General features: G+C 36.1%; 2 protein-coding genes and 1 non-coding gene across 4 annotated transcripts; 1 reads left to right on the top strand and 2 right to left on the bottom strand.

Annotated features, from left to right (window-relative positions):
• The first annotated feature begins 2050 nt into the window (after nucleotides 1-2050).
• LOC147948226 (small nucleolar RNA R71) lies at nucleotides 2051-2157 on the top strand. The gene has a single exon (XR_015585910.1). It is a non-coding gene; the product is annotated as a small nucleolar RNA R71 (small nucleolar RNA).
• A 3588-nt stretch (nucleotides 2158-5745) lies between these two features.
• Nucleotides 5746-8259, bottom strand: LOC104716953 (putative cysteine-rich receptor-like protein kinase 39). Of its 2 annotated transcripts, XM_010434442.3 has the most exons (5): nucleotides 7105-8259; nucleotides 6812-7022; nucleotides 6494-6731; nucleotides 6269-6407; nucleotides 5746-6166 (listed from the first exon to the last, which is right to left on the bottom strand). In XM_010434442.3, exons 1-5 carry the CDS (start codon nucleotides 8185-8187, stop codon nucleotides 5882-5884), a joined length of 1956 nt encoding a protein of 651 aa, XP_010432744.1. In that variant the 5' UTR covers nucleotides 8188-8259; the 3' UTR covers nucleotides 5746-5881. The 2 variants fall into 2 exon arrangements, with proteins under 2 accessions (XP_010432744.1, XP_087336184.1); XM_087480058.1 differs by having other exon boundaries at nucleotides 5746-6407.
• Nucleotides 8260-14127: 5868 nt separating this feature from the next.
• Nucleotides 14128-16874, bottom strand: LOC104748080 (cysteine-rich receptor-like protein kinase 38). Its single transcript, XM_010469776.3, has 7 exons — nucleotides 15934-16874; nucleotides 15754-15861; nucleotides 15537-15661; nucleotides 15256-15466; nucleotides 14943-15180; nucleotides 14697-14838; nucleotides 14128-14624 (listed from the first exon to the last, which is right to left on the bottom strand). Exons 1-7 carry the CDS (start codon nucleotides 16763-16765, stop codon nucleotides 14304-14306), a joined length of 1977 nt encoding a protein of 658 aa, XP_010468078.2. The 5' UTR covers nucleotides 16766-16874; the 3' UTR covers nucleotides 14128-14303.
• Between the last annotated feature and the right edge of the window lie 7523 nt (nucleotides 16875-24397).

A 24397-nucleotide genomic window follows, 5' to 3' on the forward strand; every position in this document is an offset into this window, starting at 1 on the left:
TCACTGAATCCCCTAGAATCTTGGTAGTTTGGAGTTCAGACAAACTGTCAAGCGCGGGAGGACTTGTCTCTTGCGGTTGGTGAAGTTTAGGAAGTAGGTCATGACGCTTAGGGAGAGCAACAACTGTACTCAAGTTGGAACACGGTCGAGTGCCCCTTCGAGTTTTTTCTTTGGTAACCCAAACTCCTGTTTCTGCCTCATTCACACCCTCAAAGATGTCAAACCCAGCTTTCTGATCTTTCTCTTTAACCACGAAGGTCTGCCCATCAATAGTTGGCTTCTTCTTAGCATCCATGATATCAAACTTCATCTTGACATTCTTATCCAGATTGAGATCAATCATCCCCTTCTTGACATCAATGACTGCTCCAGCTGTAGCTAAGAAAGGCCTTCCCAGGATTAGTGGATCTTTAGGCTCTTCATCCATTCCCAGCACCACAAAGTCAGTAGAAATCTCAGCTTGTCCAATTTTGATGGGCAGGTTCTCTAATAGACCATGAGGCAATCTAGTAGTCCTATCAGCCAATATTAAGCGGAGGTTGCATGACTTGTATTCGTTGAATCCTAGCCTCTGAGCTACAGAGAGTGGCATGAGGCTTACTGAAGCACGAAAGTCGCATAGGCACTTTTGAAGGCCAATGGACCTAGAGAACAAGGCAGGGTGAAAGAACCAGGGTCCTCTAGCTTCTTTGGGATAATCATCTTCTGAATAACAGCCTTGCATTCATGAATAACTTCACCTATGTCATGCAATACCCTCTCATCTTCCAGAGCCTTAGCTTTAGCTCGTTTAGCTATCTCCTCCTTCTCTTTGGTCCTTTCTGTTACCAAATCAGTTCAAAACTTTTGATATTGAGGCACAAGTGCAAATGCATCAAGCAAAGGCATCCTAAGTTCAATCTCCTTGACTTGGTTTTCAAACAGAGTTTTATACTTCTCAGTAAGCTGCTTCTTAAACCTCACTGGAAATGGTAGAGGTGGCTTGTATGGTGGAGGAATGAATCTCACAGGTTTATCCTTGGGAGCATCGGGTTCTTTAGTAGCTTCAGGATCAGATTGCTTGGCTGACTTAATTGGATCCTTGAGCACCTCGACGGGATCCTTTATCTGAACTACATCTTGAAGAAAATCCTCCCCATCTAAACTCTCATTGTCCTCAGTGAGCCGTACATCTACAGCTTGGGTGGTGATGGCATGGATAGTAGCATAGTCTTTGGGATATTGAACTGCTTTTCCAGGTAGTTGGCCAAGTGTTGGGGTAGAAGTAGAAACAGTCTTGCCTTCCATGTACTTCATCTTGGAGTTAAGAGCTTCAAACTTGACATTAAGATCATTGTATGAACACTCCATTCGCTGACTGAGTTCAGCAAACTTCTTAGCAGTATCCAGAGATCCGCTAGCTTGACCCTGAAGAAGTTGTTGCATCATTTGCTTTATTTCTTGATCTGGGGCTGGAGTAGGCTGTACTGGTTGAGGGCGGAATCCTGGTGGTGGTCCTGAGGGAGCTTGGTAACCTTGCTGGAACTGTTGTTTAGGGACGAATCCCTGATTGTAAGGCACAAAAGGTTTTTGTTGACCTTGTTGTTGCTGCTGAGGAGGGTACACCTGATCATGTGGATTTGCAACGTTGGTGCTCCGGTAAGACAAATTAGGGTTCGTCTGATAGGGGTTATAACCCTTGTTGTATCCACCTTGATTCTGGACGTAGTTGATCTCCTCAGACTGCTCACCCTCCCCATCTTGGACGTGAAAATGTTCACCCTCAGATACGAAGTGGATGCTCTTTTGTTGGTTAAGCAAGAGGCGGTCAAGCTTCTCATTGACACTCTTGAGGTCCTTCTTGTACTTCTCCTCAGACCCAGCGTCGCCGCGAAATGTGCGGTCATAATCCTCAGTGTAGTTGCCGTCGGACTGAGCGAGATTCTCCACCAGTTGCCAACCTTCATCGACGTCCTTGCTCAGGAAGTTACCGTTAGAAGCAGTGTCAAGCAGCATACGTATTTTGGGAAGGACACCACGGTAGAGAGTACTCAGTAATGACTCGTTGCTGAAACCATGGTGTGGGCACTGGCTGTGGTAACCCTTGAAACGCTCCCATGCTTCACAGAATGATTCTAAGCTCTTCTGAGTGAAGCTGGAAATCTCATTCCTGAGACGTGCTGTTCTAGAGTTAGAGAAAAACTAGGCCAAGAATGCTTTCTTGCAACCATTCCAGGTGGTGATTGATCCCTTGGGAAGGTTTTTCTCCCTTGTAACCATCCTCACTCACGCCGTTGATCTTCGTGAGACTGCAAAGACGGTCGAACTCGTCCAAGTGGTCGAGTGGATCCTCCATAGGCAATCCATGAAACTTGTTTCCTTGGATCATGGTGATCAGACCACTTTTGATCTCGAAGTTGTTGTTCTGCACGGCGGGAGGGACGATTCTAGCATGCTGAGTATGAGTGTTCGGTGCATCCCAAGCACCAATGTTTCGCGGTCCCTGATGTGGTTCATTCTGTTGTTCCATCGTGACTTGTGCGGGATGATCAGTGGGTTGACGAGCTTGTCGTGGGTGTTGCAACCGATTGATTTCGTCGATAACAGGAAGGAGATTCTGATGCCCTCTTGATCTGGTGTGCATGCAAGGTTGCAATCAACAGGAACCTGAGATGCAAAACAAACAAGCAGAAAACTAAAGCAAGTCAGTAGTCGGAATGATAAGTATAACGGAACTTAATCTTGCAAAACTTGAAATCCTAAATGTAGCAAAACGAATCCCAAATGGCAACGGCGCCAAATCGATACTAAGATTTTTGTGTCTCCTAGTAGGTTCAATTAACCTTATGCAGTTGTAATACTTAAGGTGTCAATCCAATTGGGAATCTTTACTATCACTCAAGATGCAATCAAGCAATCACAAGTTAAACCAATTTAAAAAGAGTGTTTTTCTAACAATCCTAGAATGGTCAAAATACAAAACGAAAACAAGTCATAGAATCATAAACGCAAATGTATGATAATTACCGAACAAGAATAAGTAATACCGAAAACGATTCTAAGCAAAAAACGAGAAACGAAATAGTCTCGGGAATGTAATAAAAATCAGAAAGATAAAAGTCCTAAGGATGGGAGTAATTGACGTCGGTGGAGTATCCTAGTCTACAGAGTGTTTAACATGCCACAAGCAATCTATCCCTAAACAATGAACATCACGACTTTGCTAATCCAATCTCTTGACAGAAGCTACTAAGACTCAACCACTTCCAAACCTAGCTCTCACTAGAGAAACATGATCAAGCATGGCATAACAAACAAGTTCATTCACGTCAACCAACATCCTACACAGCTAATCTCTTAGGCTATGAACGTAAGTCTCTGGCACTAGTTGGTCAGACATTTCATCAAACACCTTTTGCGTGTGGAAATGTCTCAAACCTAGTCCCAATTGATCAGAGAGAAACTAGTATTTCTTACTCTAGTCCAGAAGGGAATCATACAATCAATGCTTAAGCACTCTACATCTTAAGATCCTCCACCTAATCTATCCCATCCTCAAGAACTAACGCACTACTCAGATCCGAAAATCATCATCAACAATACAAACTCAGAAAACATTGAAACAAGCATTCTTAGATAGGTAAAAAGGAGAAGAACAACTTTGTAGAAGAAATCCAATGCAAAAACTCAATAAAATCAAAGCTATATGGATTACAAGATCGGAATACGTTTTTGGTGGCTAGGTCAACCTTAGAAAACAAAACGAGATAAAAACTAAGATGATGTCGCCAAGACTTAACAAAACGTATTTATAGTAAAGACATAAAATCCCTAAGACTTAAAATGACAAGATGAAGAGTCGGTTTGGGAATCTCCTGAAGCGTGTAAGATGGAACGTCTTCCTGACATGTGCGAACGAGTAGTGGCTCGAGTGAGTGATGGTGTTGGCTCGATTGGAGTGATGGCGTTGGCTCGAGTGGAGTGATGGCGTTGGCTCAAGTGGAGTGACGTCGTTGGCTCGAGTGGAGTGATGGCGTTGGCTCGAGTGGAGTGATGGCGTTGGCTCGAGTGGAGTGACGTCGACTCGAACGGCGCGACTCGAGCTGGATGTATACGCTTCCACTAAAACGATGATAACTTTTAAACCACAGCTCCGATTGGCTTGAAATAAACGGCATTGGAAAGATGACTCAATTCTCTACAACGTTTATGAAGACATAGAAAGCTTAATCCTCCTACCGGTGGCTCGAAGGACGACTCGAACGGCGACTCGATCGACGGTCAAGGTGTTGCTCGAGTGGGTGACGACTCGATCGACGGTCAAGGTGTTGCTCGAGTGGGTGACTCGAACGACGTCGAACAGCGACTCGAACGGTGATACTGAGCGATGTGTTCCCAACGTCACCTAGATACCTGAAATACTCCAAAATGCACAATGTATGCAAGGATGATGCAAGAACTACCTAGACATGCAAAGTGTATAGAAAGACTAGAAAATGTTGCAAAACAATCAGTTGTCCTAGCTAAATGCATGATAAACATATGCTAAAAGGAGACAAAATATAGACATATCATAGATACATGAGCGTTCAAGCTCATGCACCGTCCGAACACACAACCGCAACTCACAGTGATTTAAGTAGAGATTTGATTGAAGTTGCTTCACCACACCGTGGATCTGACAGCACTTCACCTCCCCTTCTTAGCCTCTAGCTCCGGCGAATCCTTTTCCTCTTCTTCCTCTTGATCGAAAACTCTCTTGATACTTACTCAAAGATCACTCAAAATTTTGAGAGAGTTTTGGTGTCTTTTCTTTTTTTCCCCAAAGTCGCAAATGAGCTCAAGTGATGGTAGTTATAGGTGCATGACTTCGCTTGGGATAAGGGACAAGGGACACGCTTGGGACAAGGGACACGCTTGGGACAAGCTTTATTTTCTGAGACTATTTTGTATTGAGAGCTGAAGGGAGAAGATTTCTAAACCCTATTTTCTATTCTTTTGCAATTCAATTATGTTTTCTTCATCATTGATTTGCTGTTCTTTCATCTCCATGTCTGAGTAGTTTCTCTGTTGGGTTTAGGATTTCTAAAGAGATTTATGATATAATTGATGTTAGGTTGTTAGATTGGAATTGACCTTGTTGTTCTTCATCTTTGTTGCTCTTATTGCTGGAAGTAGAGTAGTTACCTAGTTTATGTTCTTAGGATTTATTCATCTAGGCATCAAACATGTTGTTGAATTTCCTGAAAATAACAAAGGTGAGCAAAGTAATTTTTAACCAATGGGAGTTGAAGTTAAGACACTTTGTGAACATATCAAACTTGAACCTTGTTAATGCTTGCTTGATAAGCTGAATTCAGACTGAAGTTTAGGGTTTAGAAAATTCATTGCATAGATAGTTAACGTTGCGGGAGCGGGTTAGCTTTACACTAGTGATTTGAGTTCAAAAACGGTACTTAATGCATTCCATCTAAATATTCTACATTTGTTATCATAGATCTCTGATGATTCCCTATATCCAATGCTTTTTATTGATTGATTTAAACACTTTTTAACCTACAACTTTTGTTAGTGACTTTCAAACACAAACTATTCTTTGTCTTAGCTATACTTAATCTTCATAATTTCAGTGGTTTCGATCATGAAGTGTTACGACGATACCACTAGATCGTGGTTGAGTATATATTAGGTTTTAATTGACCTTTGATCACATAATATGGCAAAGTTAGTTATCACTATAAAATAGGTAAATTAAAACAGAAGCAAAAGATGAAGATATTGTGGTTTGAGCTGAAATTTAGGAAATAAAGGTACAATGAAAGGTTCCTTGAAGAAGGATTATTGTGTAGTTTTGCTTTCGAAAACAGTATTTTAATTAAATTATTTATAACTCAACGACAACTCAACGACAACTCAACTCCGTAAAGACATCTTCGTTCATTGCTATTGTAGCACTTTCGAATTGGGATAGACTTCCAGTGAAAGCAGGAGCATTAGGTAAAGGAACGATGATGGTCTCATTGCCAAGCCAAGTTATCACAGAGCTCATGGTTGGTCTCTTTGTTGCATTCTCTTGAACACATAACAAACCAATTTGTATCAACTTGATGATCTCGTTTCTTGGGTGCTCCATCAAGAAAGGATCAATTATAATCTCAGGCTTTCCTTCAACCCATCTCTTCCATGCCTGCACCAAGAAAATGTAAATGTTTTTACTTTCTCTACAGAAGTTTAATTTGAATAGCAATATATAAATGGAACAAAGACTGATATGTGAATAAGCGCTTACAAAAGCTGCAAGGCCTTCTCCTTCGAATCTTTTGTTTCTTTCACCACTTATTATCTCTAGAAGCATAACACCGAAACCATAAACGTCAGATTTAGCTGAGATTTGTCCGTGGTTCAGGTACTCAGGAGCCATATATCCACTGCATATATGCAAACCAATAACATTAAGTCATGACTGTTTGATTCATTTAAATGTGTCTTCAAACTTGATTAATATATTTGTTACCGGGTTCCAGCTATTCGTTTTGTTTCAGCTCGAGTCACGTCAGTGTCAAACAACCTAGCTGTCCCAAAATCTGCTACTTTAGGGTTCATCTCAGCGTCTAAAAGGATGTTACTCAACTTCAAGTCTCTGTGAATAATCTTCAGCTGAGAATCTTCATGAAGATAAACAAGACCTCGGGCAATGCCTTCTATAATTCTGTATCTCAACTCCCATGTAAGAAGTGAACGCTTCTCGTCATCTACAGTGTTCACAGAAACATTTTCATACTAAAAGTTTCCAAATATTTACGAAAATGACAGCTACTTTACCAAGACTCACCGAATATAAAGCTGTCAAGACTTGAGTTGGGGACAAACTCGTAGACAAGAATCACTTCATCTCCTTCATTACAGAACCCAAGAAGCTTAACAAGATTCCTATGTTGCAGTCTTGTCAAGAGTGAAACCTCATTCTTGAACTCTATATCTCCTTGTCCTGAACCTTTTGTCAGTCTCTTCACTGCTACCTCTTTACCGTTAAATAATGTCCCCTGAAACCCGTTTAATGATCGGTTAACTATCCAAGACAAAGGTCAATCAATAAGTCATTCGTATAAAAAATGTTATTACTACCTTATAGACCGTACCAAATCCACCTTGGCCAAGCTTATTTTCACACGCGAACTCATTGGTTGCTGTTAAGAGCATACCAAGATCAAATCGTAACATAGATTGACCATCCGAATCAGAGTACGCTGCACTACCACTGCTTATGTTGTGTGATTTTCTTCTTCGTGCATGGACTTTGATGAAGCCAACAAACACCACAAGATTAATGAAAGTAAAAACAACAACTATTGCTATAATTCCTCCATCTCCTATCTTTCTTCCTGCTATACATCTTTCCTTTTCCTGAACCGGAGGTCTAGGAGGCGCAGGAACTCTTGTTAAATTACCAAAAGCACCATGGAAAGGATATAGATCCCACCTGAAAAAACAGCTCGGGAGATTAACCTCGCCTCCTTGTCTTCCCCAATACCATTTTTTAAAAAGCGCCACGCATTCTTCCAAACATGTCTTGCAATCATGTGACGCTATGTCAGGTGTACACTGCATCAGCATGTAAACATTTTCATACTCGGTGAACTCGGCTTTTACGGCACTATAGTACTTAAGTACCGACTTTTCAGCTTCCGCGGCAGCCTTGATGGTCCGGTTTGCCATTGCATTCCATTCTTGTTCGAAAAGGGTTATGTTTTTAGATGACTCATACTTCAGACTAAGTGGACTTGGGGAGCCAATAGCAGGTATAAGCTCGAGATTCCCAAAAGTTGAGTGGTTTGAGGAGCTTACAAGACAAGAAACATCGTCTTTGTCGTCTTGCTGCCACGTGAACGAACTGCGCTGTTGACAGTGTTGTATTATATCCTTTGTCGCTTTTTCGACACAACTCATACAAGCTTGTCGCTCATAGCCTCTTGCGCAGAGGGCAAGAGCTTGAACTCTGTTGGGACTTTCGCCTAGTGAAGCGTTGTAGAATCCACCCTTGGCGACCACTTTTTCAGCAAGAGTAGAGAAGAGATTCTGACGGTTTTGGCCGTATCTACCGTTGAAGTAGCGTCCGGTACACCCGACGGCGTCAATGACTTCGAGATTTGGAAGGACAAGAAAAAGAGAAGAAGCGAGGATGATCATCAAAGTAGGGCATGCCCCCATGTCAAATGATACAACTTAAAAAATATATACTATATTTAAATTTGTTTTATTTTGTTATCGTTAAGATGTAATAGATCTTAGAGCTTTGTTATTGTATTTATATAGTAGATGAGATGAGAAAGAGGTTACACATTTAACTCCACAAAATGTGTATTGGTCAATTTCGTTTAAATTGGAATACTAAACATGTATTACGTACATTTCGAGCTCCAAACTTGTGTTGAAGTTGTCAAGTCTATGATTTTCGTATGTTTTGCAAGGGACACTGCAACTTTATTTTTTTCCTCATAATATAAGGGACACTGCAACTTATATCATGGTTAATTAAACAAAAAAAAAAAATTGTTAATCGAAATATTAGTAATAGTTGCAGAGAAACTTTTCCGTCAATACAAGGAAGATTACAAATATTCCAATAAAAACTCTATAAATTAATAATATTGGAACTACCAAACTACTTATTCGTCTAGAGTGATGATTGTAGATATGTGAGCTACCAAATTTGTTAGTTTAAAGCTAAAAACTGTTGTTTTTATATAGAGATTAGTATTGTTTGAGGTTTGAAAGAATAAAGGATGATTAGTAACGATTGTAACTTTTGGTTGTATGGACTTTAACTGCAAAAATTTTGTTGTAAAGATTTTGGTTGTATGGAATTTAGGTGCAGAAACTTTTGTTGTAAACACTTTAAGTATTTAACTCTGAAAAATATATGACCATTTATGACTGATTGGTATACTATTCACTGTGAAAATATTATTGAAAATGTAGAGAAATGAATCTTAAAATGAACTAAAATTCTTTTAAAAATTAATTTATTTGTGTATTTTATAGGAGTTTTCATACATATAGCTATGGGGAAGAACAAAAAATAAAAAACTGTTGACTTTTATTTTATTATTACTTTAAAAATTAGGTTTACCAAACTTTTAAAAACTCTGAAATCATTGAGTAAAATACTTTTAAGAAAAATGTTTAATTAATAAAACTAAAAACAAAAACTGATTGGGTAATTTAGAACTGTAAAAACTGTTAAAAAATATTTAAAGTTTTGAAAGCCCTCCTAACCAATCACTCCTTAAATTGGAGATTTTAAAATTACTAACCGAAAATTACGGTTTTAAAATTATTTTAGGTTTTAAATTTTGAGGTGCTAAAACATTGAAGTTTTTTATATTTTTTAGAAAACTTTGAGGTGCTAAAATTATCATTAGAAGATTTTAGAATACACAAAAATAAACATTTTTATACTATTTAAAAAGACGAATATTATTTGAGGTTTTAAAATTATCAATGGAGGATTCCATATTTGAATCTTATCACCATTTTTATTGGATTTGACCAATTTTTGAAACCTCGTAGTCCACGTACTTTGCTACATGGAAGTTTTGAAGCCACTTTTGTTTTTTTGCCACGTTTGATTTGGTCCTTGGAAATCATATATGTACATGACTTCAATCCACTTGTTCCTGATCGATCCAGGATGTCAGTAATGAAACAATATCGGAAACAATGTAGTTATTTCCATATTTCAATGTCCAGGCCCGACTCAAAAAAATACTAGGCCCTGTGCTACATTGATAGTTTTTTAAAAGTTATAGCTTTCAGATGGATTCCCCTATGATTCAGTGTATTCGAATTTAGATTTTATATTCTGATGGACGTCTTCTCAATCGGGAGTTTCAGATATCTGTTTCCGATTACTTTGGATTATATGGTCAATTTGGAAGGTTAGGAATAAAAAAGTTTTTTAGGGAACGGAGGCATAGCCAATCGACGTTATTAATCAGGCTACTAATGATAAACTACTGTGGGAAAAGACCAAGTCCTTCTCCGCGGGAATACAGGATCCTTCGGTTCCTCCGGAAATTCTGGAACCCATTTTCTGTTGTCAGGTTGATGGATCCTGGAAGGGTTCAGATCTTTATATGGGGTTGGGTTGGTGGTACTGTAATGATGAGGACACGACATTACTTCTGGGAGCACGTTGTGTTAGACGAAGCCCTTCACCCCTTCATTCGGAGTTACAAGCGTTGATTTGGGCTATGGAGTATCTTTTGAATGCTGGTGTTAACTGTCAAACTTATGAAACGGATTGTGCAGAGTTAGTGGCGATGGTGCAGTATCCAGATGAATGGCCCGCTTTCTCCAATCTACTAGATGAGTTCAGCCACTTTAGGTCGTCTCTTCCCGCTTTCACTCTTACCAGGATTCAGCGTACGTCGAATGTGAGAGCAGATTGTCTTGCTCGTTCTTTGAAAACTTTAGTTTCAGAATTATATTTTGTAAACTTTTATCCTCCAGTTTGGACAATCAATCTTGGAGTTATTTTCTTATTTAATGTTTGGTTGAAAAAATAATAATAATAATAAATAACTTTTGAAAATTTGGACCCTATTTTACGATTATTTGATAATTTAGGGCCTTAGAATACGAAGAAAAAATAGTTAAAAAAATGGGACACGGTGCTTTTGCCCACCTTGCACACGTCTAGAGCCGGACCTGCCAATATCGAAATCGAAGTCTTGAGCAGACCTTCGCGTATGCCATTCATTAATGAACTGATGACTTTTTTTTGACAAGTCGCGTACGTTATGATATAAGAAACCTCGACCAATCGGATATTAGTTGACTTCCAAACTGACAAAACAGGTATTAATTACTAGTTTGACCTCTAAACTGAGAAAATGTGTATTATTAGTTGATTTTTAAATATGTGAAGATGGCAAAGCCGCGCCGTGCTCCTCAAGCAGCTTTCAAGCCCTAGCTAGACGTACGAACTAAAAGTAATATAGGCTCTCTTCTAAGCGTTAAAGTTGAAAGTTCACAAAATCTAGAAACTTTAAATTACATCATGTTTAATATACAAGATATATACAGTATATAAGAAATTGTCTTCTTTTTTTTCAGCAGGAAAATATGTTCTATAACTAAAATAAATAAGTATATTCATTGACCTCCTCCGAACCCATAAGATATGTATTGGTTGATTTTTAAAGATGCAAAAATGGCCACCCAGTATTTTAGAGATAAGTGCAAAACAAATATAATTCATAGCAGCTTCAAATAAAGAAAAACAATGATCTTTGATTGGAGTATTAATTAAATTTAATTTTATAAACGCAAATAATGTATGTGTTTGTTTTCGGTTAAGTCTTGTTTAATGAATGTATTTGTGCAACTCCCGCAACCCTGACGTCTGCAGAAGAGTTGCAAGACGTGGTCTGGTCGAACAGATTAGTGATTTTTGTATATAACCGTAACAATATTTTTTTTTTAAGCATATATTACACAACTCTGCCAAAGTTGAGAAAGCTTCTTTATTATTCATAAGAGAGAAAAATGGTCATTTTTTATCCGTACAATTTTAATTTTAAAAGCGCTAATTTCTACCTATACAAAAACTCAATGCTAATTTTTATCCAAAATAGAATAAAATTCAAATTTCATACCCAATTAATATAAATCGTTCAAAGAATAGAAGCTTCTTCTCCTTTCTTATGGACATGTGTTCTTCTCACCTACAACTACAAGGCACCCAATCGTTTTCAATTTCTATGATAATTATTAAGCACGCGGTTTTAGATCTGTGTTATCTTCCTCGTTTGGTTTTGATTGTCTTGGGTGATTAATTAACAATGTTGGAGGCGAGAAAATTATTCTTCCATTAATTTTTACAAAAATATTTATATCAATACAATAAAACTGGAATGTGTTACTCTCCTCATCTGACAACTCAGCATTTTAGGTTTTTTTCATCAGAAAAATCTTTAGCCAATAAAAATATTTCAAATAATACAATTCAATACGTCTCAACCTATAATAAGTCTTTTTTTTCCATGTCACTTTTTCTGTTAAACTTGATCATATTTTGTTGGGCTTATTTTTTAAAATAAGTGGACTTAAAATAAGTTGCAATGGAGTCCACAAACTCATATTCTTCTCAAATCAGCCCAACCGATGAGTAAATGTGAAAATAAAGAAGAATAACGTGACTGGTTTACAACCAATTTCAGAAACTAGCCGAAAAAGACTCGTATTAAGGGATGACTGAGTTGATTAATAGTAATACTAAAATAGTATTGTAGGTGTAGAGAACCTAGAGACACAACAAAATAGATTTGGAACATATATCAAACATATTTAACAAAAAAAAAAAAAAAAAAAAAAACATATATCAAACATAGTCATCCTGACCCAAATATTTTTGTAAGATATATATTCTCGTACAGATCGTTTTAATAAGAGAAGAATACTTATATATGCTAAGATCTCGATTTTCATTATGGTTGGAGTCTCGGAGAATATAATAATCTTCATGGCAATTCTTCAAAAAAAAATTGACCAAAAAAAAAAAAGAGAAAGAATTGAAGTTGGTTAATTTGCAATCTTTAAGAATATTAGGTAAGACTCACGCTATGCCGCAGACTATTTTCAATAATTATTTACTTTAAGATAAATAATATTGAACATTTTATAAACTTGTAGAATTGGAATATAGTTTTTACTTTTGCTCAAATATTATTATATACTTTATACATTTTAATATATATATATATATATATATAAGGTAACCATTTGAATGACATCCTATTAGCAAAAATACAAGATTATGAATTTTCTTTCCCATGTCTTCTTTTACTGAAAAATTATTTTACTTTAAGAAAAAAAAAACAAAAGTCTTATTTTATTATTCTAAACAATGTTTTAAGTTTGATCCATAAAAAAAACCGAAATAGCATGCCGTCGATTAAGTTCCATCACGAGTTACTTACTTTTACTTTTATTTTAGTTAATAGTACTATAAATGACTGAATTAATATATGTTTATCATTATAAAATTTTAAATAAATTCTTAGCTTAATTTTGCCTTAGAAAAAAATATAATTTATGTTGGTTTGAGTTATTTGTTTTGAATAGAGTTTTTTCAAAAGAAATTTATAGAATCCTCCATCTGTTCTAAAATTGATAGACTTGATTCATCTGGTCGGAAACTGATTGCTCCCTGAAGCATTTGCAAAACTTCAAGGTTTCTTTGTCCCAAATCTCTATAACAATCAATTTGAGGTTCGTTCTAAATAATAAAATAAATTGTGACATCTGAACAAGTCTGGTCAATTAACAAAAACCTAAACCAAAAATATTACCAATAAACATTGTCAAAAACTATATTAATAATAATTTTTAATTACAAACATATATAAAATTAGCCAAAATAATAAAAATAAAAATATAATATAAAGTAATCCCTCGGCGTAACGCGGGTACTATCCTAGTAACTCTAAAAGTCTTAAGAGATTATTATAGATTTGATGACCAAGATACAATAAGATATAAGGTACAGGTACTACTAGATTTAAAATAATTTTTTGTAACAAAATAAAATTCAATTTGAAGTTATATTTGTTAAAATTGGTTGTTTTGTTTAGTGTTTAAGATTATATAACTGTATTTTGATTGTTACTTCTATGATTTAACTCGTGGAATAAGATTTATAAACCTAAAAATTTATACTGGACAAGATCCGTTGTCCAACTTATAGGTTTATGAACCTAAAATTTTATGTTATAACCTCTCTGTAATTTTTAAGGTTTTTATAAAACACAAATTAAAAGTTTTAAATAAGGTTTAATGTAGTTGTGGAATCAATTGGTAAAAGACAAGCTTAGAAACAATAATGGACCCCAGTTCGAGTCTTGGCAGATGAGTCAACATCTATTATTGTGGAGTCTGAAATTAGCACAATTTGTACTAATTGGGTATAAAATTTGAATTTTTTCCCATCATACAGGAAGAGACATATAGTACAAGATTAGCTTTACCCTAAACAATATTTGAGAACCGGGAAATATAGAAATATGTGACAACTCAAAGTCGGAATGATGAGGACCGATCGATCAGTCTGATGAGAGGACCGATTGATTATGTTACGCTAATATGTGCTTTAAAGTGTTTTTGAAAAAGTGATTTTGTCTAATCTTTACAACAGATTAGGAAAAGTAAATGTTTATAGAATTAAATTGAACTTCATTGGCCTAAAATAAACACTAGCTTAATCTCTCTTTTTCTCCCAACACTTATAATTAGATGTATGAGTTTACTGAGTGATCTCAGTTTCAACGAGGACTTAACTCAGTGATTGAGAGCTTATTCAATGACGATGTGCCAGCTCCCCCTTCGGCTTGATTCGATGCATTGGTTCCATGCAGTTCGACAGGAAGATGTGTGGTGAAACCAGCAGCTGTAGGTAACGGAATCGAGATAGTCTCACTTCCAAGCCATTGAATGACCAAACTCATGGTTGGTCTTTTTGCAACATTCTCTTGAACACACAACAATCCAATGTGGATGAATCTCATGATTTCGTTTGTCGAGCTCCTATTCAGGACATGATCGATGATACTCGCAGCCTCGCCCGCAACCCAACACTTCCATGCCTATATGTTATCATCATAACTTAATTATAATATATAACGTAAGAAACAAGGCTCTGATAGGTATATGCTTACGTATGCAGGGAGCCCTAGGGCTTCGAAATAGTTCTTGTTACTTTGACCCGTTATCATCTCGAGAAGCACGACTCCGAAACTGTAAACGTCTGTCTTGACTGAGAATCTTCTGTGCTTAACGTACTCAGGAGCCATATACCCCCTACGAACGTGCAACAATAACATTACAGATGGCCCTAACTTCTAAAAAAAAAAAGAGGAGATATGTGTTGTCTAACAGATTCTGTAAAAACAGAGCAAACTTACAAGGTTCCAACTACTTTTCTTGTCACTGCTCGAGTCTGGTCCATGTTGAACAACCTTGCCATCCCAAAATCTGAAATTTTAGGGTTCATATCTGCATCTAAAAGGACATTGCTTGCCTTCAAGTCTCGGTGTATAATCCTAAGCTGAGAATCTTCATGTAGATAAAGAAGACCTCGTGCAACGCCTTCTATAATTCTGAACCTCATGTTCCACGTTAGAAGCAAACGCTTCTCTTCATCTGCATATTTCCAAAGAAGCGTCAATAATACTTAACATTCAAAACCTCACATAACATCTAAGTGAAAAGGCTCACCAAATATGAAGTGGTCGAGGCTTGAATTTGGGACAAACTCGTAGACAAGAATCTCTTCATCTCCTTCATTACAAAAACCAAGAAGCTTAACTAGATTCCTATGTTGGAGTCTTGTCAAGAGTAAGACCTCGTTCTTGAACTCTATATCTCCTTGTCCGGAGCCTTTTTTTAATCTCTTTACCGCTATCTCCTGCCCGCCCGGTAATATCCCCTGCAAACCCGATTCTCATGCTATAAGGCTTCTGACCATTGATAGAACATTTTTTAACAGGTTTATTTACCTTGTAGACAGATCCAAATCCACCTTGGCCAATCTTATTTTCAGAGGAAAAATCATCAGTTGCGATTAGTATCATGCCAAAATCGAACCGTAGCATAGATTGACCACCAGAATCACTCTGCTGCTCTGTACATACCAAAGAAAAACAACAACTTAGTAATGATTTATGAGCAATGATGCATCACAAATTTTAATTGAAAAGCATGAGAAAAACATACCATTGATTCTGTTGTTCGATTTTCTTATCCGACTATAGGCTTTGACCAGACCGATAAACACGAGAATATTAATGACGATAGGAACTACGAAAATCGCAATAATTCCTCCTGCAAGATTATTTTTTGTAATGAGAATCTCAGATTATTTCACAAGTGACAATGTTTATCATTCACATTCACCTTTCAAGCGGGTGACGGAGATTGCGTGTGCTCGAGGAATAAAAGCTCGAGGAGGCGCAGGAACTCTTGTTACATTAGCAAAAGCGCCGTAAAAGGCATAAAGATCCCACCGGAAAACACAGCTCGGTCGACAAATCCCGCCTCCTTGTCTTCCCCAGAACTGCGTTCTAAAATAGGTAACGGACTCTTGCAAACATTTCTTGCACTCGTCTGAAGTTATGTCCGGTGTGCATTGCATCATCATGTAAACATTTGGAAACTCAGTGAACTCTGCTCTGACAACACCGTAATACTTAAGAACCGTTGTGGAAGTGTCAACGGTTGCAGCCTCGAGCGTCCGGTTAACCATAGCATCCCATTCTTGGCGGAACAGGGTCATGTTCTTGGTGGATGTGTCGATAGCAACAGGGCTCGGATCAAGCGTAGCCGGACCAAACTCGGGTAGCCTATAAGTTGAGTGATTCGTGGTACGTACAAAACAAGAAACACGGTCTCTATCGTCACTGTCGCAGTTGAACGAATCAACACGGTTAGAACAACTTGTTTCAATCTGTCGAATGGATCTTTCGACGCAGTCGATACAACCTTGCCTCTCGTAGTCTCTTCTACAGAAGGCAAGAACGTAAACTCCGTCGAGTGAAGCATTGTAGAATCCACCGTTTGAGGTGACTTTATCAGAAAGAGTAGAGAAGAGAGAGTCACGGTTTTTTTGGTAGCTGCTATTGGTAGGGAAGGAACTTCCGGTGCAGTTGAAACCAGCTTTAACGCCGTGGAAGGTTTGAAGGAGAAGAATAAAGGAAGAAGTGAGCAAGATCGCAGTAAAGTTCTTCATTATTATTGTTAAGAAACGGTGTTTAGGGATTTTTTCATTTTTTATTTTTTTATTTTTTTTGTAATGAGGGAATAAATGTTAAGATGTTATATTTGTATAATTAGGTGACATGAGTGAGAATGGGTTTTTGTTGACTACACCAGTAAGAAATCTGAGCAGTGGTTGACTTCAAAGATGGCCATTCAAATTAAGAAATTAACAAAATTTTAGCTAAATTTAATCCACATCTTGATTAGCCTTTTCTATTAAACTAGATTAAGACCCGTGCTACAGCACGGGTTGAAATTTATTTTATTTATATTATATTTTTATATAAAATATAATTTATGTTATTGTTTTTAAAAGGTTTTTTTAGATAAAATATTATGCAATAAAATCATATGCTAAATATGAAGGTTTGAAAAAAACACATATTTTATAAGTTTTATATTGTTAATGATTCTAGATAATTACCCATACTATAACAATGGTTAAAATTTAATTTCGTAATCTAACTTGTAACCCACTATTTAACTTGTAACTAATCAATCTATCAATTTCGTAATCTATCTTTGGTTAACGTTGTGTCAATTTGTGGAAATTAAATTTGTAATATTGTGTTTAAAAATCTTTGGAAACAACGTGATATATGACTAAAATCTTCCAAAAATACAGTTTGGAATATCCATGATTTTATTTGTTACCATTAATATAGTATCAATTATCAATATGAAATATCCCTTATATTTAGGTGTAACCATTAATATTAATAAATGGATCATTTAGTCTATAACCTATCTATAACCTATTTGTAACCATTTATTATAATTATAAAGTCTACAAAAACTATGTTGTGTACTTCCCTTTTATTAAAAATGGGATAAAAGGCGTATGTATAAAATTTGTATATAACTAGGATTTAACCCGTGGTACACCACGACACAATATTTTTAATTTTAAAAATTTTAAATTTCTCTTGTATTTATTTGTTATTTTATTATTATTTTATTAATTTTAAAAATATAAAATTTTACAGGTATTTGATATAAGTATTCAAAGTATAGGATTTTTGTAGTGTTTTCAAGGTTTTAACCTGATGTGTCTGCATTTTATAGGATTTTAACAATAGTTTTTACATTTGTTTTGAGTCTTTTGTTAGGTCCAAGTGTGCTTTTAGAGTCCTTTTAGTCTTTTGTGAATCTTTACAGGTTCTAGGTGACTTTGGAAGGAATCTGAGCGTTTTGGGGATGAAAATATGCATCTGGAGCTTAATTGGTTGAAGACTGATCGAGCTAGAAGGCAGATGAAGTGAGAGTAGAAATACGTTCTGGATCGGCTGATTCTCTCGAGATCGACCAGTCCCCGTACCCGACTCAAGTTTTCCGTTTTTGTTTTAAACCGACTTTTAGGGTTTTATTTTGATATTTAAGTTAGAGGCACGGCCTCCAGAGACATAAGCTTTATTTTCTGAGACTATTTTGTATTGAGAGCAAAGGGAGAAGATCTCTAATCCATCTTGACACCTTGGAGAAGATTTCTAAACCCTATTTTCTATTCTTTTGCAATTCAATTATGCTTTCTTCATCTTTGATTTGCTGTTTATGCTTCTCCATGTCTGAGTAGTTTCACTATTGGGTTTAGGGTTTCAGAAGGGTTTATATGATTAATTGATGGATTAGGGATTTATCTTATTGTTCTTCATCTATAGTTGTTCTTAATGCTTAAGCTAGATTGATCACCTAGATTAAGATCTTAGGTTTAATTCATCGGGGCACCAAAAGTGTTGTTGAGTTGCTTGAAAAGAACATAGGTGAGCAAGGTGATCCTTAGCCAACGAAAGTTGAAGTTAAGGCACTTTGTGAACAGATCAAACTTGAACTTGTTATTGCTTGCTTGGTTTGCTAGATCCAAACGACGGTTTAGGGTTCAGTGAATTCATTGCATAGATAGTTAATGCTGCGAAAGTAGGTTAGCTTTACAACTGTGATTTGAGTTCTAGAACGGTGTCTAATGCTATCCCAATCCATCATCTAAATTCGTGAATCTGACCCCTAACTGATTCCCTGCACCCAAAGTTTTCCTTTTTGATTTAGAAACAACTTATTTACTTTCCGTTTTTTAATTATTACTTGCTTCACAAACTTCCTCTTTTGTCTTAGCTATATTTAATCTACATAATTTCATAGTGTAATTGTTTGGTCTCTGTGGATTCGATCCTGAAGTGTTACAACGATACCACTAGATCGTGGTGGAGTACACATTAGGTTTTAATTGACCTGTTGATCAATTTGGCGCCGTTGCCGGGGACCAAAACGATTGCCTTTGAGATTTTAGAATTAAGTATAGTCTAAGATTTCTTTTTGTTTTTACTAATTATTTTTATTTTCTGTTTTTGTAGATAATTAAAAAAAAAAGAATGAAAAATGTTTTTGGGGCGATGGATTACGATGACTGGCCACAGGAAGAGGAGACCACATTTGATGAAGACATTCTAGATGAGCCTTATGTGGAGCCGCCGTTTGATGAGAGTGTTCTTACACCAGATCAAAAAGTTAAGTTGGATGAGCTTTACATGGAGCATCCAACAACGACAAGGAGAAACTTAGCAGCAATGATCCGGTTGAATCTCATCTCACATCGAGCAGTACTTGAAGGGAGGGAGCCCACTTTCACAGAGATTAGGGAAGCTCATGCTTGCGAAGAGGTAATATATTGGGTTCTACCAAGCCAAATAGAAGGTACATGCGTTTCCACCCTTGAAATTCATGATTTTGAGGATATTCACATGCCATGCATTGAAGATGTGACTTCTAGTTTAGATACTTCATTGCTCATTGATGAATGCTATGATTTGATATGTGAGTCTCAACGTCTAGACATCTTAAGAGCAGAAAAACTTTCTAGGGATTATCATGAAATATGTTTTGTTATTGAATATCATTGTGCTTTGAATGTTCATGATCTCGAGTTTGAGTTTTCAATGCCTGATGTATCTAGCTCTCTTCTTGAAGAATCTTACCTAGGGTGTGTTCTTGATATTGATACAATTTTGCATGAAACAAAAGACCCTGAGGTTGATTATATGAATGAGGATATTGTGTTTTATGAAATTAATGGTGATGAAGTTAATTATTTTGTGAAAACCTCGGTTGAACCTGAAATTGACTTTATTTTTCCATTAAATGCATTTGATCCTCATGAGCATCCAACCATCAAGGAATATTTCAAAGTATATGCTACATTTGTAGTGAACTTCCTAGATGTGAATTTTATTGTTTTGCCATGGATATTTGTGTGTTACATGACACATATTGTTTATTGCATTAACAAGAGAAGGACTAAAGGTCCATTGGCTCAGCCTTTTGATACTTATGATTAACATTTTGTGTTGAGTGGTCAAGCTATAGACCTTAAACAAGCGCTTATGGGAGGCAACCCATGGGGTTTTTGCTGGCTTACCCTTTTGTTTTTATTTATCTTAGGATTTTGGTTTTGTTTTTAGGATTTATTACGGTGAAATCACGTCCGGTGTTAAGTGTTTTCAGGAACAGGTTCCAAACGCAGAAGATGCGAAATTTTTTGTTCCAGGAGCTTCGGATTGGTCGATCCTCCTTAAAGTTCGACCGATCTCGGTAGTTTTCTGCGGGTATCTCCAAGTTCAATAATGTTGCAGATCGGTCGATCCCACCCTGAGATTGGTCGATTCCATCACCACCCTTGCCAACACCACTCTAACACCAGATGCGAGATCACCGGTTTTTGTTTCTTTTCCTTTCTTTTTCTTTTTCATTTTTTTTATTTTCTTTGTCGGATTCATTCTTTTCTTGGTTTTTCTTTCACACCGAGACGGTGTAAAGTAAGTCCGGGGGAGGGATGTCTCCAAGTTACTAATGTCGTTTTCTTGTTTCTTTTGATTTTTCTTTTATTTGAGTCAGTTTGTCGTGTCTAACAAAAAAAAAAAAAAAAAAACGAAAAAATTGGGAAACTATGATCATTTCTAGGAATCTTTTGCTTTGAACTAACGCTCTTATGATTACTTTTGTACCTCTGATTTCGAATGAAGCTTGGAATGAACATGAGCAGTCTCAACACGCCCCAAAAGACACTCGCTAAGGAGAACACTAAGTTGAACCAGAAGTTGTCTCTAGCTTTGACAAGACTTAACCGGATTTAATTTCTTACCTTGGGGCTTGGTATACATCGGACAAGACTCCTCCCTTGAGCCTCACGAGACATGCAACCCCTCACCAGTATGCTTCCCCTCTCTCTTCCCTTCAGTACTCAGTAAAAAAAAAAAAAGAAAGAAGAAGAGGATATAGGTAATAAAAGAAGTGAACCGAGGGTTGTGCGTAAACCCGTGCATCTTTCGGAGCTCATGGAAACCTGTCCGCAAGAAAAGAGCAAAGGATTGATAAAAAAAATAAAATGATACCCTAGAAAATTAGGGAGAAATCAATCCTTTGGAAGTGAGAAAAGAGAGAGGAAAGGGAGCATAAGAGGAGGTCTTGGGCGATAAGAGGTTGAAGGAGTCAACAGTTCAATGATCGATACTCCCATGGTAAGACCGCACATTTTTACTAATCTGATGTAGAGAGACAACAATGGGGATGCTGAAGGTTCTCTAAGGCCGTGGAGTTCAGAGTAGGGAGTGTTGATCCTAATCATGGGCAGAGTACAAAAAATAGTTCTTAATTTGATTTGATGAAGAGTGTAAAGAAGAGGTTCCCAGGAATATGTGAGTTTCCACTTTCAAACCTTTTCTCTATTCTTGAGTTTTTGTCGGTTCTTGCTTGAGGACAAGCAAAGATTCAAGTCCGGGGAAATTGATGTGTCTGCATTTTATAGGATTTTAACAATAGTTTTTACATTTGTTTTGAGTCTTTTGTTAGGTCCAAGTGTGCTTTTAGAGTCCTTTTAGTCTTTTGTGAATCTTTACAGGTTCTAGGTGACTTTGGAAGGAATCTGAGCGTTTTGGGGATGAAAATATGCATCTGGAGCTTAATTGGTTGAAGACTGATCGAGCTAGAAGGCAGATGAAGTGAGAGCAGAAATACGTTCTGGATCGGCTGATCCTCTCGAGATCGACCAGTCCCCGTACCCGACTCAAGTTTTCCTTTTTTGTTTTAAACCGACTTTTAGGGTTTTATTTTGATATTTAAGTTAGAGGCACGGCCTCCAGAGACATAAGCTTTATTTTCTGAGACTATTTTGTATTGAGAGCAAAGGGAGAAGATCTCTAATCCATCTTGACACCTTGGAGAAGATTTCTAAACCCTATTTTCTATTCTTTTGCAATTCAATTATGCTTTCTTCATCTTTGATTTGCTGTTTATGCTTCTCCATGTCTGAGTAGTTTCACTATTGGGTTTAGGGTTTCAGAAGGGTTTATATGATTAATGGATGGATTAGGGATTGATCTTATTGTTCTTCATCTATAGTTGTTCTTAATGCTTAAGCTAGATTGATCACCTAGATTAAGATCTTAGGTTTAATTCATCGGGGCACCAAAAGTGTTGTTGAGTTGCTTGAAAAGAACATAGGTGAGCAAGGTGATCCTTAGCCAACGAAAGTTGAAGTTAAGGCACTTTGTGAACAGATCAAACTTGAACTTGTTATTGCTTGCTTGGTTTGCTAGATCCAAACGACGGTTTAGGGTTAAGTGAATTCATTGCATAGATAGTTAATGCTGCGAAAGTAGGTTAGCTTTACAACTGTGATTTGAGTTCTAGAACGGTGTCTAATGCTATCCCAATCCATCATCTAAATTCGTGAATCTGACCCCTAACTGATTCCCTGCACCCAAAGTTTTCCTTTTTGATTTAGAAACAACTTATTTACTTTCCGTTTTTTAATTATTACTTGCTTCACAAACTTCCTCTTTTGTCTTAGCTATATTTAATCTACATAATTTCATAGTGTAATTGTTTGGTCTCTGTGGATTCGATCCTGAAGTGTTACAACGATACCACTAGATCGTGGTGGAGTACACATTAGGTTTTAATTGACCTGTTGATCATAACCCGTGTGGTATATGTATAATCTAGTTATACATTTATCTCCTGCTACACATCTAAAAGTGTTTAAAAACAAAAAAAAAAAAAAAAAAACAATTCCACTTAACTCCATATATGGGATTAATGCCAACACATCTCACCAAAATCAAAATAAGTTTTTGCGTAAAAAATATTAATCAAAATAATTTTTTGATCAAGTTTAATTATATTAATTGTTTTACCAAATTAGCATGTTTTTATAGTTTATAATTTTTCCATGTCAATATATATAGTTTATGATAATTAATAGAATTTTATTTTTTCCTAATTCCTCAAAAAATAAAAAATAAACCAAATTATATGGAAGGTTTTCAACATATTTAATGTGACATTTTATAATTGGATTTTCGGTTTAGGAAATTTATTAATGTTAATATAATTATGGATATTGTAAACTTTTGTTATGGAAAATCTGTTGTATATCATTTAAATTAGAGAGATTCTAGCATCCATGAAAATAGTTTTGGAGATTTAATGGGTTAAAACTTTAATGGATAGAGTTGTTTTTGGAAAAATCGGAATGTATAGATGTTGTTAAGATTTTATGGCAATAAATGTAACAAATGTTGGTCAATTTAAGAAAGTTTAGTATTTGAGTTTCTCTGCAATTTTATTTATGGAATTGTTTTAGGGGTTAATGTTGTAAAAAAAATTAAATAAGTAAAACTTAAAGGGCATAAACCAAAATGTACTTAAAAAATGTTAATATAGATGCACATATCTGTGTGAATGTGGGAATAACGAATTATGCTATTTGATGATGACCAAAACAAAGTTTAGAACCGTAAAAGAGGTTTGGTCATCTTCCAATGTCTCACATATGTCGCATGTGTATATAAGTCTAAACTGAAATAGCCGTATAGAAAGGGTAAAACACACGACGTTTTATTCACTTCGTGTGGTCTAACCCTACATGGCTACACGCCACATGCACATCTTTCTCGTTAAATTCCAGTTTTTGTTTGGTCGCGTGACCAAAAAGTCTCCATTTGCTAGGTCTAAACTTTCTATATATACTAAAAGGGGTACGGAATAAAGTAAAGAACAATTCAAAAAAAAAAAAAAAGAGTGAATTTTTTTTTTGTATATATAGAAATTTCTTAGAAACTCGTAAGTCGTAATAGTAAGTCTTCTAAAAAAATCTTAATGCAATTAGCAAATAATTTTGGACAGTTTTGTTATCCTCCAATTTGCAGAAAAAGTTTCATATGATGGAAAAATCAATTTCATGGCTTGACCGCTCCATCATATTTGTTTCCTATGAATTGTTTCAACTTTTTTAATTTTAATAAAAATAAATTACATGACGTTATTAATTTTATTTAAGGATTATTGTGACTATTGTTTTCAAAAATCTATCGAATATACTATAATTTAAATATAATATAAAATGCTCAATTTTTTTTTTGCTATGATTTTTAAGAACAATAGCCACAATAGTCCTCAAATTAAAAAAAAAACGAATTCCTAAATTTTTAACGGTGGTGAGTCAGATGACTCTTGGCGTCCATGTGACACTAAGATTGATTAGAACGACGTCGTTTTGGTAACTTTTGGTGTGTTATGGTAGCTACGAAATGACCAATATGACGTTGTTTTA

The sequence above is a fragment of the Camelina sativa genome, chromosome 2 (assembly GCF_030686135.1).
Source record: "Camelina sativa cultivar CO46 ecotype springtype chromosome 2, ASM3068613v1".
In the NCBI taxonomy this organism is placed as follows: domain Eukaryota; kingdom Viridiplantae; phylum Streptophyta; class Magnoliopsida; order Brassicales; family Brassicaceae; genus Camelina; species Camelina sativa.